At 43.4% G+C, this 14,764-nt stretch overlaps 1 protein-coding gene across 1 annotated transcript in view; it reads left to right on the top strand.

Annotated features, from left to right (window-relative positions):
* The window catches only part of LOC139746998 (TNF receptor-associated factor 6), a 26,222-nt gene extending 14,846 nt beyond the window's left edge, over positions 1–11,376 (top strand). The window contains exons 3-6 of the mRNA XM_071658712.1: positions 2,542–2,701; positions 3,816–3,912; positions 8,354–8,600; positions 9,646–11,376. Coding sequence (XP_071514813.1) covers positions 2,542–2,701; positions 3,816–3,912; positions 8,354–8,600; positions 9,646–9,911 — 770 coding nt within the window. The 3' untranslated portion in view covers positions 9,912–11,376. The remainder of the gene's footprint in view (positions 1–2,541; positions 2,702–3,815; positions 3,913–8,353; positions 8,601–9,645) is intronic.
* Positions 11,377–14,764: the final 3,388 nt, after the last annotated feature.

Raw genomic sequence — 14,764 nt, 5'->3', positions numbered from 1 at the left:
AGAGATAGCTCTAGGATTAGAGATAGCTCTAGGATTAGAGATAGCTCTAGGATTAACTTTAGTGATAGATGTGGCAAAGACTCTTAAGTTTATGGCTTCGATAAAATTCCTCTTGATGGCTCTTATCAACGCCTCTAAAGATATAAGAGTCTGGCTTATCGCGACTCAATCTGTTATCCGCAAATGGCGTCGCAAAAGCAGATATATTTCTGTCTCAATGTCTCGAAAAGCGGAATGAAAATGAGAAATACGAAATGATTCATGCATCTTCCTCATCCTGGAGTGTTCAATGTCACAGTCATCATTACCACTTTTATGGCTGAACTGGACATCATAAACAACCAAGACTCGCTGCGTGTTTTTTCCTGTACTGGAAGAGAATAATTATTCACCCGCTCTGGCTCGGGATTATTCAGACCACTGAGATTATATGATAATCGCTGATCCTAGTGGCTTAATGAGGTTAATTCGTCATCCACAGGGTTTATCATGCGAAGTTGACTCGTTTGGAATCTTCGTAAAAAAGATTTTTTATAAAGATTTTTATTCTCTTTTCAAATTGCTTTATAAAAGCGGTCTATTAAAAGGCTTTATGAAAATGGCAACGTGTTCATGTCCCTATACATATGTGTGTGTATATATATATATATATATGCGTGTGCATGTTGGTCAGTCATCTGTCCTTGTCTAGGTACAAGCGACGGTAATATCTCCCAGCCTTGATGCCCAAGCTGGGATCAGGTCCGCCCCCTTGTCAACAAGTTGGGCAATGCATCTTGTGGATTCTCATTTGCGCCCTCGATATTGATCAGCTCGAGAGAGAGCCGTGGGGAGGGGAGTTGCTGGTTACCTCCTATGTGGCGTTATGGTGCGGGCTGTACGACTTTCCGTGCCCAGGTTGCCTCCCAAGTGGCGTTATGATACAGTTCGTACTACTTTCCGTGCTTAGTTGCCTCCATGTGTCGTTATGGTACAAACCGTACTGCTTTCCCTCGCCAGAGGTAAATATAAGCCCCAGAAGTACGTTGAAATTGTATAACATTTTTATAGATAAGATTTGATATCAGTGTTTATCGCGAGTGAGGACGAGATAGAAAAACAACTTGTTTTCTCTGATGTATATTGAGTTTGTGATTCACTCTGGTCTTCCTTATATTCTTTTATTACCTCAGTCAAGGAAATTACTACGAGTCGATGGAAGAATATATATATGTGATTTTTTTTTTGGTACTGTGACGGTGGCGGGCGTAACGCCCTCCTCGTCACACAGGCGTCACGACGTAACACTTTCATTAAGCCCCGGTTGACAGTATACGGGTCGTGGGTTGGCAACGCTATAGCCCTGCCTGTCTGACCTACTCTCATTATGTCGTTTAAGAGCATATTGGTCACGTCCTGTCCTCTCCTCTTATCAGTCTATGACAAGCGCCATCCTCCAGACCTTCGTCATATATCCTTATCTATTGCAGTGTTTGATAAGAGGCGACAGAAAGAAGACACCCCAACATTTGTTTGTTTACATGTCGGCTGTGTGGATGATGACGTGTGGTGATTGCCATATGTACGAGCGAGGAAATGACGTTTCCTTTTTTTTTTTCCTGTGCCTCATATGGAGTTGATGCGACCACTGTATTTTGTAGTTTGTATTCTGTAGTATAGATCTGATAATGAATGTATTTGACTTGTTGTTTTTTATGTATTTCTTAGATAAAAAAGATCAGCTATATCTCACAGATAATGTAATCTGTAAATAGTAATCACCTATTTTGCATCCCATTCTCTTGGCCTAAATTCTTATAGCTTTACCACCTTTTTTCACAGGTTTAATACCACCTTTCACCACACCTTTGTTCCCCCTAGCGGTGTATACATCGTTGCAGAAGCGTCCACTGACGCAACCCATGTTATATACACACACACCTAGAGGTTGACTGTCGTTCTTTCTCATGAATTCTTTACGAACCTCAGGTGAAAAGGATTACAGCCTCTGACCTTTGGCATTAGGTCGTCCTGCGAGGCGACTGAAATGCCGTTTTGTTTTTACCTCCTCCATAAAGACGATTTGCCGGAATCGACCTCTCCTCGTATACTGTTGGTTGCATGATTCAGTGTTTTTAACATCTTTATGACCTTCGTCTGTGGTTCTCATGGAAATGATTATAATGTGACTGTGTTACTGATCTCTGTGTTACAGGTAGTAGATATATGGACTCAGTATTACTCCAGTTCATTCTGTGAGGTTAATTACATTGGCACCAGTAGAGGGTAGGGAGGAACCTTCTGCTTTACTATCTCGTCTGTGTTTTTAGTGGTGGGTAGGGAGGAGCCTCTGCTTCACTGTCCTCTCTCCACCTATAGTGTTGGGTGGGGAGAACCCCTCTGCTTTACTCACCTCTCTCTATCTACATAGGTTAGAAATGTTGGATGTCTTCCTCTCCTGTCCTCCAGCAGATGAACCTCGTCATAGAACCATCAGGTCTTCTGTTATCTAACTTTCCCACGTATTCCCATGTACTGTCATGTATTCCCCTTGTATTACAGGTGAGCTTAACGAGAGGTTCACCACACTGGAGACCCAGGTCGTTGACCAGTTCAACGTCCTGAAGACGATGGTGTTGAACATCGAAGACCAGCTGAGGACCCAGGATAAGCAGATAAAGAAACTGTACGGCAGACTCCGTCAGGATCTGAGAGCCCTGAGGTAAGTCCTGGCTAATGTGAGGGCATGTGGGACAGGAGGGACGAGGAATAGACAAATGGAGATAGGAGTGATAGTAGATGGAGGAGAGACAGGAGAGATGTTGAAACCGGGGAATCGCCCGCCAACACAGAAGACACTGGTACTTGGACATTCCCGAACACACTTCACTTATGTGGTTAGAACACAGTTGCTTACTCCCTTGACGAGGGGCAATTTAGGGGCCACGATCTCTCGATTAAACTCAAGAGATTTCACTCTACTGGCAGTGCCCACTTCCCGGCAGAATAGAGTTACACAGGTCCACCTGCTTACTGGAACAATATGGCAAATACACATACCGTAGGGAACCATCTACATACGCATACCGTAGGGAACCATCTACATACGCATACCGTAAGGAACCGTCTACATACGCATACCGTAGGGAACCATGTACATACGCATACCGGAGGGAACCATCTACATAAGCATATACAGGAATCGTGTTTTCTGTAGTTTCCATATGATGGTGGAAACCATCTCCATAAGACATACATAAGACTGTAACGCCAAATTCTATATTCTTTTCTAGGTTGTAATTTAGGGCAGATACGTTTAAGTTAATGATGGGGATATTATTGAAAGGAATATTATAGAATTCTGGAATATTGTGAAAAGGTATGATATGAAAATATTATCAAATATCATGGAAAGTTTTTTTGAATATATGCACCCATGAGTTTTTTGGAGGCTTATTCGTAAAAGCTGAATATGATCACCAAGACAGCTAAATTAATCTTGATTAGTGACAGTGGTTGAAGGGTATTCAACTGTTGGTTTAGTCCCACCTGGTTACACCGAGGGAGGCATCAGTACCAGTGAAGGAGGGAAACACTGCCCAGCTCCTGTATGTAGGTGGATGTCATTAAAATGGATTCTGTGTACTTCGCACGCCCAAAGGGTACCCCGTCATCTACGAAGTCTTTAGAAATCATTTCGTTTTTGTTTTTTTAAGTCCATATCTTCAGTATGATAGGGTATCAGAACCCATCTCTACTCTCTGTATGACCCCTTCTCCCTCACTATCTATCGATCACCCAGTTACTGACCCTTATTATTCCTCCTCTTATTGCAGAGCAGGGGCATCGGAAGGGGCCACGCCGTACGACTCCGCAGACTACCTTCCTGAAGGAGACGCCGAAGAAGAGTACGATTACGGTATAGAAAACGAGGTGCGTAAGGGGAGGGGTCTCTATAGTATATATCACTGTTAATGACTAGCTATGCATATATGTATAGCCAGCCGTTGATAGAAGCTGGTATAGAAGAGTTTATATCTTTATATATCGTCAGGTTGATGTTGTGTTAAGACACGAAGGGGTTTAACACATTACACGTTAATTATGATATAGGTCTTAACCTATAATATATACGTTTATATATGATCGTTACAATCGAAGTTATAGTGCCCATGCTATGACTATCGCCAGTTTTCATGTCCTCAGACACTGGCTGTTTCATCATCTCCAGCGAGTTAATGATAAAAAAAAAAAACCCGTTTCCACTGATTTGGCCAGTCAGAATATCACGAAGACGCGGAGCGTGAATATTGCATCGGCTACACAGGATATTCTGTGCTTTGGATATTGCTAAAGTTTCCAAGCAAGAAACGTTAGGAAAGAAAGAACATCACAGGACAACCTGCTTTCATGTTCAGTATGTAGTTGAAGGAAGTGTTTAAGAAGAAGGTGCGCATCCCTGAGCCTCATGCAAAAGAGACATTGCTTTTAGACTTTGAAGTTTTAAGAAATGTTTTCTTGAAAGGATTCTTTGTTTTTGCACTTTTTTTTCTTGTTCCCAGATGGCCACATTATCCTCAATCTTAAACAAAACAAAATTCTCACAGACGCGTCTGTTTACCATGTACTTTTACATTGTTATGTTTGAAATTTAGATACTTTCCATTTGTGTACTTGAAGCTTGCAGTTACAATTGCATTACTTTCCATGAATGTAATTTGAGCCCACAGTTACATTCGAATTATTTTCCACCCATGTGCTAGTAAGTACAGTTACATTCGAGTTACTTTCAACCACGTTATGGTAAACTTAGAGTTACATTCGGGTTCCGAGTGATCGATACTTTTTGACTGAAGACATTGATATCACACACACACACACACACACACACACACACACACACACACACACACACCATCAACGATGAGCCTTGCACACACCCTAAACCTTACCACGCACCACTACACACACCCCCCTCTCTCCACAGACTTACCACCCACACCCACCACCCTCCACCCACCACACTCCACCCACCACACTCTGCCGTTGTTCACTCACTCCCTCACAATATATACCCTCCCCCACCTCCCCGCTACGCCTACCCTCATTATTAACCCTTGCTTACTGTATACATGCACGACATCAAAGGGTCGTTCCACCGTACCTTCCAATTAGTCGACTACGAGCCGGTCTCTCTCTCTCTCTCTCTCTCTCTCTCTCTCTCTCTCTCTCTCTCTCTCTCTCTCTCTCTCTCTCTCTCTCCTACCCCCTAGGACCACGGCTGACAAAAAGACATCCATACGGCTTGTTAAAAAAAGAAAAAAAAAAAAACCTTGACACCTTTCCACCCCATGATTTATTTCCATTCCTTTGTGCCTGCTCTTCTTCTCCTTGAACTAGATGGAATGCGAAGGATATATTTAGTCCGGATAAGAAGGATATATCGTCCGGATGGCCTCATACAGTTTACTGACACAAATCCACGGACATTCATCTCCAAATATCCGTAAACCGAAGTGTTTTCTTTCTCTGGTGTTGTTGCTGGCTGAAAACGGGGGGGGACTGGTCTAAATTGGAAGGACCTCACAAAACGTTTGGAAAAGTCGAAGAGAAAGATAAGTGTCGTTGTTTATTTCTCTTCCCTCAACTAGAGGCATTCATCCATATCGGTGGGAAAAGAGAGACAGACAGACAGATCTAATTTCTTTAACCATCAGAGCAATTTGCTAAGATTATAAAACAGGCTGAGGATTGCGAAATGGCAGGAGAAGAGTTATCTTCATTAGAAGATAATATATATTGCCTCGCGAGCGGCGATACAGCCATACCAAACATCAAGCTGTTAAAAGCCATGCAGTAATGGGGATAGATTGATATGGCGTCTCTCTGTTTTCACGTTTCTCTATTCGCCTCTCGGTTTACCAGTCTGTCTATTTATCGGTCTGTCTGTCTCTCTGTGTTTCTTCTCTGTGTCTCAATCTTTCTTTTTTTCTGTTTGTCTGTCTGTGTATCAGTCTATCTGTTGTCTGTCTGTGTGTAGTTGCACTCTCACTCCATCAAACTCATACAGTCATTAATACACCATCGCATACACCATCACAGACACAGTTAGTCACATCGTCATTCCACACACACACACACACACACACACACACACACACACACACACACACACACACACACACACACACACACACACACACACACATCGTCACTATACCAGTTCCCACTATTGGTATTGGCCAGGAAGACCCAGCCTATTTCCATCACACAGTGCGAAGTCCTGTCGCCCGGATGGACGTCCCTTCAATACGACCTTTTCAATACGTATTCACATCGAAGTCCTTCCTTTTCCTCAAATTTGGTCTTCATTTTTCCTCTCGACTCTCATTGACATTTCGTAGGCCAATACTTTGAGGTAAAGCTTTAGCTTTTTTCCTTCAGACGCACACTCGGTTGAGCTGTAGCTTAGCTTTTCCTCCGTACACACACATATACAGTTAAAAGATAAATTTTCTCCAGAGTTGAAGTTTACAAGGGAAGAGAGAGTATTTGGAAAGCTGAACTGCACCATAAGTTCTGCCACATCCCTCAAGACAAGAGATTTAGAGAAACGAAGAAATTCACTTCCGGAAAGACCTTCCATATTTCGAATTGCCTCCTAAATCTGAGAGAGAAATTCTCTCAGGAGAGCTCGATTCTTATTTCTGTCATTTTCATGTGGTTTCCCGTCCTTTGTCGGTTTCAAAATACGTCTGTGAAATGGTCTTAGATTCGGCCAGTTTAGGTTTGATGTGGTGTTTATTTTCTTATCATAAGTGAAGCAACGTATTGTCTTGACAGCAAAGGAACTTCAGGTCTTCATTGGAGCCTCGCAAACTGTTCGAAGGGGATTGAACACTTTATCCCCTGGGTCTTCAGCCCAGGTAAGGGATCTCAGTGTACAGAAGTGATTGTTAGAGAATCTAGACACGTACCACAACCACACGTATCACAACCATACGCACCACAACCACACGTATCACAACCGCACGTACCACAACCACACGTATCACAACCGCACGTACCACAACCACACGTATCACAACCGCACGTACCACAACCACACGTATCACAACCATACGTACCACAACCACACGTATCACAACCACACGTACCACAACCACACGTATCACAACCGCACGTACCACAACCACACGTATCACAACCATACGTACCACAACCACACGTATCACAACCATACGTACCACAACCACACGTATCACAACCGCACGTACCACAACCACACGTATCACAACCATACGTACCACAACCACACGTATCACAACCGCACGTACCACAACCACACGTACCACAACCGCACGTACCACAACCACACGTACCACAACCACACGTACCACAACCACACGTATCACAACCACGAATGTGGCAACCGCGGATTTGCTTATCAAGTCCGGGGATTGATTGTGAATCATGTCACGCTAAGATGTTATTAGCCAGTAATTATATTGACGAAAATAGGATGATACGGTGAAAATAGCTTTCATGTGGCTTTCCTACGAGTCTCTCTCTCTCTCTCTCTCTCTCTCTCTCTCTCTCTCTCTCTCTCTCTCTCTCTCTCTCTCTCCAATTACGTGTTTTCTATCAGTTCCGTTAAGGACGTAACCCCTCCCCAAAAAATAGACCCTAATCTCTGGCAGCCTTTCACCAAATGCTCCCCCTCCCCCTCCCCCTCTTCCCAAGGGCGGAGTGAGGAGCCTCTCTGATGGTGACCTAAATGTCTGTTGACGGTGTCCCTCACGCCCCTGGGAATAAGATCCCCTCCTGAGGGAGAATTGGCCTCCCAGAACTCCTCAAAACAAAGGACTCGTCTGTTCCACCTTGAAGGGTAGAATGTCAATCCTGGAGGAGACCAGCTCTCCGTTTTCTCCGAGCAGAACGCGAGACATTCGACGCCTTCACTATTCCCTCTGTTACACTCCCTTCTTCAGGAGGAGGAGGAGGAGGAGAGCCAGCGACTGACGGAGACCCGCTATTCATATCAGAAAGGACTATTCGACGCCTTCACTACCTCTTAACACACTCTCTCCTTCAGGAGCAAGAGACCCCCCCCCTTGCCTGAAGGAGACCCCTCTACCCAATGACAAAGAACCATTCGGCGTCGTTACTAACACCTTAGTAATGACACTCACCACCTTCAGGAGCCCGATTCCCTTCCTGGAGAAGACACAAAGACCAACACCAACAGAAAGAACTGACTAACGACTTCACTGAGGGAGAACGACCACTCCTGCCGTGCTGGAGGGGCAGTTAGATAAGGTCTTAGGGGTAGGAAGGAACGCCACTACTAACCTCTCTTATACACCTTCTTCAGGAGCAGAGCCCGCGCCAGACGGAGATCTTCCGCTACAACTCGACCATGCACCAGGAGGACGGGGTGAGGGTCTTCACCTACTACTGGCAGGTGAACGACATCACCTACAAGATGAACAACTGGGGCTGGAGGAGGTCCCTACGGTCGGAGAGCTTCTACATTTTCCAGGGCGGCTACAGGATGTACATGAGGATATACCCCAACCAGCGAGGGGAGAACGTGTACATCCACGTCGGCCTCACGCAAGGTACTGTGTGCTGTCCAGCCTGTGGTGAGGCTTGAGAAGGGGGGATGAAGAGTCGTGAGTCAGTGTGAGAGATCATGTGCCTCACTGCTTGCTTCTAGTTAAACCTCAACCAGTTGCAGACTTGGTGGCTCTATGGGGACGTGTGTGTGTGTGTGTGTGTGTGTGTGCGCGCGTGTGTTTCTGGGAAGTTATGCAAATGCTGAGTCTCAAAACTCGTCATAGCCCTGTGTTCAGGCTTGTGCCTCGTATCCTAACTTATTTCATTTGTTGCATATGAAACAGTTATGCGTATAATTAATTTAATTAGCGTAATATATACCTGGCCGTTTCGAGCACAAATTTCTCGTTATTCTGTATCGTAAATCCTTGACTATGTTAAACTTCGAAAGCTATGTAATAACATAATAATGTGAATATATATGTATATATATATATATATATATATATATATATATATATATATATATATATATATATATATATATATATATATATATATGTAACCCCAGGACGCCTACAGCTCTAAGGCTGCACTCCACTCAGGAGCAGGGTTATGATGGACTCTTTCGGAGCGAAAAGGTTCTTGAAAAGGCTGTACTCCATTCCGTCCGCTGACGATGATCCAGCCTCGCCAAAGTGACGTTTCACTCATCCTCCCACATAATCTCCCCCTTAGTGCCTCTAACTCCCACGTACATACTGACCTGTCTCCTTCCATCCTCCCTTCTGCAGATACTGACACCTCTCTCCTCCTCTGCAGATACTGACACCTCTCTCCTCCTCTGCAGATACTGACACCTCTCTCCTCCTTCTGCAGATACTGACACCTCTCTCCTCCTTCTGCAGATACTGACACCTCTCTCCTCCTTCTGCAGATACTGACACCTCTCTCCTCCTTCTGCAGATACTGACACCTCTCCACCTTCTGCAGATACTGACACCTCTCTCCTCCTTCTGCAGATACTGACACCTCTCCACCTTCTGCAGATACTGACACCTCTCTCCTCCTTCTGCAGATATTGACCTCTCTCTCTCCCTTCTGCAGGAGACTACGACGACAACCTGGACTGGCCCTTCCGCCAGAAGCACCGCATCAACATCCTGGACCACGGCTTCCCGGCCGAGGACCTCACGAGCCGGGTGTGGGACCCCACCCAACTCTGCTCCGGGTGGCACTGGAGACGCCCCAGCTCGGGCGACAACTATGAGTGTGTCGGCCTGGGTTTCTCGAAGGAGACGCTGCACTCGCGCAGGTACATCAACAACGACGCCATCGTTGTCAAGCTGACCGTCATCCTCACCCCGTCGTAGAAGATGGCGTAGGAGGAAGAGAGAAGAGGGAGGGGAGATTGAGGGAGAGGGAGGTTGGATGGTGTCGTGATGAATGATGTTGTCAGGGGGACGATGGGGTCTCACGCCAGCTGTCTTCCTCAGTTGATAAGAGAAGATAATGTGGAAGATCAAGAACAACGAGAAAGAGAAAGAGAGAATACAGATACATGAGTAATATATATATATATATATATATATATATATATATATATATATATATATATATATATATATATATATCAAACATGTAATTACCACATGATATATGATGTTATGTACTTACCACTACAAACAGGGAATCGAACCCCAGTTGCCTGCCAGGCTATACCACACAGATGGACCGGGGTTCGACTCTCAGGGTGTAATGATAACCAGTTCACATCAAATACATATATATACGAGAATCACTAAGAATTCGAACATGAAATTGAGAATATTAAGACACGGAGAAGAAAGAAGATACGTGAGAGAAAGATAGGAAAGGTATGATTTTGTTTCATTCACCTGTGCGTGTTGGGAAGGATCGATGATGTGTTGATGATACCATGGGATGCAAATCGATGTGAAGTCACATCTGTATCAAATGGAATGATGTGAAGACAAGTCATGTTATTTATGTGGAGGGAGCTCATGTGATGATGCATGGGAAAGCAGTTTATATCGTGTCTTACTGCATGTGAAAGCAGATTCTGTATCATGTATGTGGAAGAATGCTATATATATCATGTGGTGTTGCATGTGAAGACAGAATATTTCATGTGTTATATGTGAAAGAAGACTATTTTCACGTGGAAGTGTAGTCAGTTTATATCATATGTGAATGCAGTCTGTTTCCTGTATCGATCATTGTAAAGGCAGTCTGTTTCAGGCGGTGTGGTATGTGAAGGCAGTCTAAATCATGTGTTGGTTTATGTGAAGGAAGTCCATTGCATGCGACGATTTATGTGAAGGCAATTCATTTCATTCAGTGAGTGAAAGGAAAAGTGTTCTGGATACTTACTACCACACAGGTATGTTTATTTACATGTACCTTATTTGGATGAGTTTTACAAGTACACGTAAGTTTAACATATAATATTTGTGTTGTTTCATGGTAATTGGGTTTTATTTAACTCTGTATTAGGTTTAAGGACATCTTTATTGTCACAGTATCTAAGTTTATAGATAAGATCAGTTGGTTATGTAAATATGTGAACCGTATTATTATTATTATTATTATTATTATTATTATTATTATATTATTATTATTATTATTATTACTAATAGTAGTAGTAGTAGTAGTAATATTATTTTTTTATTATCATTATTATTATCATTATTACAAGTAGAAGTAGTAGTAGTAGTAATTTTATTATTATTATTATTATTATTGTTATTATTATCATTATTATTATTATTATTATTAGACCTCTTGTAATCGTAGTATATATATTTTGCATCTTTGCACTGTAGTTTCTTTTCTTCCATATGTAGTTTCCCAGTTCTCTCAGTAGATCAGTAGAATATATATATATATATATATATATATATATATATATATATATATATATATATATATATATATATATATATATATATATATATAATCAGCTGTGGAAAGCTTAAAGAGCCACAGCGTTATATTGCCCCGAGGAGCGAACATCAACTTACTTTGAAGTTGAATAAAGTGTAAAAAGCTTGGATTTCCTGCAGACTCCCCCACAGTGGCTTGATTTATGGGACTAATCCCGCGGTGGTTTAAGTCGTAGAAGTAGATAACACATGTTGTGCCCTGGAGGCGTGAAGATAACAATTGTTGTGTGTGGAGGCGTAAACATCTCTGGACTCCTTTTGTCTAGCTGTTAAGAAATGGTTTCTGGTCTTTCTTTCGTGAAATAAACGAGGCAATGACACCTCGAGCGCAACTGTTGTGCCACACGGTGTAAGGGGAGGAAGGGAAGCACAATGGCCCAGTCGTGTGTACGTTCATTGTGTGAGGAAGCCAAGGGTGAGGTAGCTACCTTTTGTTTCGAGTGAGTTGAGAGGGAGAGAGTACCCATCTACTGGAGTGAGAGTGGGAAATATGCGAGAGTGAGAGAGAGGGAAAGAGGAGGAATATGGAAGAGGGAGTGTGGGCTCTAGGGAGAGAGAAGGAGTGTTTATGGAACAGGTGAGAGGGATATGGAGGATGGGGAAAGAATGAAAAAGGATTTAATTGAGCGATACAAATAAAGACAAACACCAGCAAACATATGGCTCTTGTATGAGGTTGTCATAGAGGAAGAGATCAGTGTGGTAGGAAGAGAAAGCTAACTGATAACTAAGGGAGAAATACCTGTGAATTGTTTATCTTTAACTAAAGAGCCGAAGATACAGTCAGACGTGGACCTGTAGCGAATTATATTCCTGAAGTCTATTCTCAAACGTTCTTTGTGTTACCGCTCTTTCAGCCGCCGTAATTTTGGTGAGTCATTCTTTCGGTTTACAATCCTGTTTGAGTAAAAAGTACCTGGGCCCCTCACTCCTGTAGGGGGAAAGTCTTCGTTAATCATTCATCATCATATGCGTAATGAACGTGGTAGCACCACTCACGTTGGGGATGAGGCTCTTGCGTCGTGGATTAAGGAGAGAAAATAGATTTTAGAGACGTTTTTACAATGACATTCGTGGTTGACACTCATTCATTGGTTAACACCACTGGTGTCATGTGGATGTGACACAGTCTCAGAGTGTCAGAGGGGAGGAACGAGAGAGGACTGTGTGTCGGTGTCACAGGCTTGTTGACTTGCTGGCACTGATGCTGTGTATGACACGACTGTTTGACACCAGTGGTGGACTCGCTTCCGAGAGAGAGAGAGAGAGAGAGAGAGAGAGAGAGAGAGAGAAATGTGCTGGTAACTAAGGAGGGTTGTTGAACTTGTTATACACATATCTCTTGGTAACGGTAGGGATCCTACCTGGTAGGGTCTAATTGCCTATTTAAATCTGTAAAGGACTTTTTCCAGAGACCTTTTGTGAGTTACTTTTCAACTCCATTTGACCTGATGTTCATTGGAGCACTTGAGCGCGACGGTACGACCCTTGAGCGCGACGAGACAAACCCTTGAGCGCGACGGTACGACCCTTGAGCGCGACGAGACAAACCTTGAGCGCGACGGTATGATTCATGCACATGATAGCGTGACCTTTGACCTGAAGGGTCAGGTTCAAACGGCAGGCCATCATGGCCAGAGCGTTGTATGCATGTCGTGTTCAAAGGTCGTCCCGTCATGTTCAAGAGGCCGGCTAGGTACAGGAACACGCCTCATGAATTTCTGAAATCGGTCAACTTCTGGTTTCATTTTTTAAAAAGTTGCTGCGTACACGTGCCGTCACTCGTGGGTGTGTGTGTGTGTATGTAAATTCCCTAGAAGTTTAGAATTCCTTCGGCTGCTAACAAGTCTGGCCTGTGCGAGTATCTGGAGGGGGACTTTCAACCTTAAAGGACGTTCTCCAGTCACAACCAACTCTATACACCCCTCGTCTGATGGAGATTACAAGATCTGTTTACCTCACCAGACACGTAAACTCCACTTGAGAAGAACATCGTCCTGTGTTCAAAGGATTTCGTCGTGAGGAGAGATTAATTCTCCATCCTTGTCAGAGAATGATAAAGAAGGAGCCGAAAAAATGAAACGGATTTACATATTACACCTCCGCCTTCATCCACACAGCGTTGAATGTCTTAAGTGCATCGCTCGACGTGACGGTGGAGTGGAAAGTCGAAAATTGGTTGGTCCTCATCGAAAGAGATTGAGGAAAGAAAGGAGGAAGAGATTGTTTGTTTGTGTGTGTGTGTGTGTGTGTGTGTGTGTGTGTGTGTGTGTGTGTGTGAAGGTAACAACAGTTTGTCTCTATTTCTTCGTGTCACATTTTCTTTAAAGATGTCTTATGTTTTTCCCCCCTCACACACTCGTCTTGTATACAGTCGTAGTTTCACTGTTATATCGGTGAGTTCAGAAGCATCGATCACTTATTCCTTATTCCTGTTCATTTATCATTACCTCATGACACGCATGACTCCTCATTTCACTCATTCCTCAGCAACTCAAGACCTCATCATTAACTCACGAATGAGAAGGAAAATCACACGTCTATGTACGTATCTGCAAGGAGTGCATATGAGGGATGATGAAGGGCGATACCCCATCCCCTTCCCCCTTACCTCCTTCCTCCGACTTCGAAAAAAAAGAGTCACCCTTGGAAATACTCCAGGAATCATGAACCAATTTACGTGAAATGCTCGAGACCTTTCAAGCTTATTGTTATTATTCCAAGAGGAGGAGGAGTTCTTCTTCATATAGTCAGGTTGCGCTCCACATAAAGCATCTAGCTTCCTGGCGTCAAGAAATATTGGAATGGCGTTGGGGGTGGGGGAGAGAGAAGACGTACAGAACAGTTACTCTGAATTGATTGATTCCGTCTGCAGGAAGGGGAGGGAGTCAGTCAGTCAGTCAGTCAATCAATCCTCGCTATTCCTTTGACGAGTATTGCCACCTTAACTCCCACGTCAATGATTATGTATCGTATTTCTGTATGTTTTTTTTTTCCTTTCCCTTGATCCTGCTTCCGTTCCAGATTCATGGAATCCGTTATAGAATTTGTATTTGTTCCTTCCAGGACAAATAGGTTTCCAGATATCTTTAGATACTGGAAGGGTTTCGTAATCCTTTCCATCATTTACTGTCGTACTCAGATGACACATTTCTCCATGACTGTTTACCTTAAGGAGATCATCTTTTCCGATTCTCTTTTTCCACGTACTCTTTTGTTTGTTTGTTTTACTCTGTACTTCTCTCGGTACATACCAGTCT

The sequence above is a fragment of the Panulirus ornatus genome, chromosome 67, assembly GCF_036320965.1.
Source record: "Panulirus ornatus isolate Po-2019 chromosome 67, ASM3632096v1, whole genome shotgun sequence".
Lineage (NCBI taxonomy): Eukaryota > Metazoa > Arthropoda > Malacostraca > Decapoda > Palinuridae > Panulirus > Panulirus ornatus.
The sequence above is the reverse complement of the archived record's forward strand: the minus strand, read 5'-3'. Positions and strand labels throughout refer to the sequence as shown.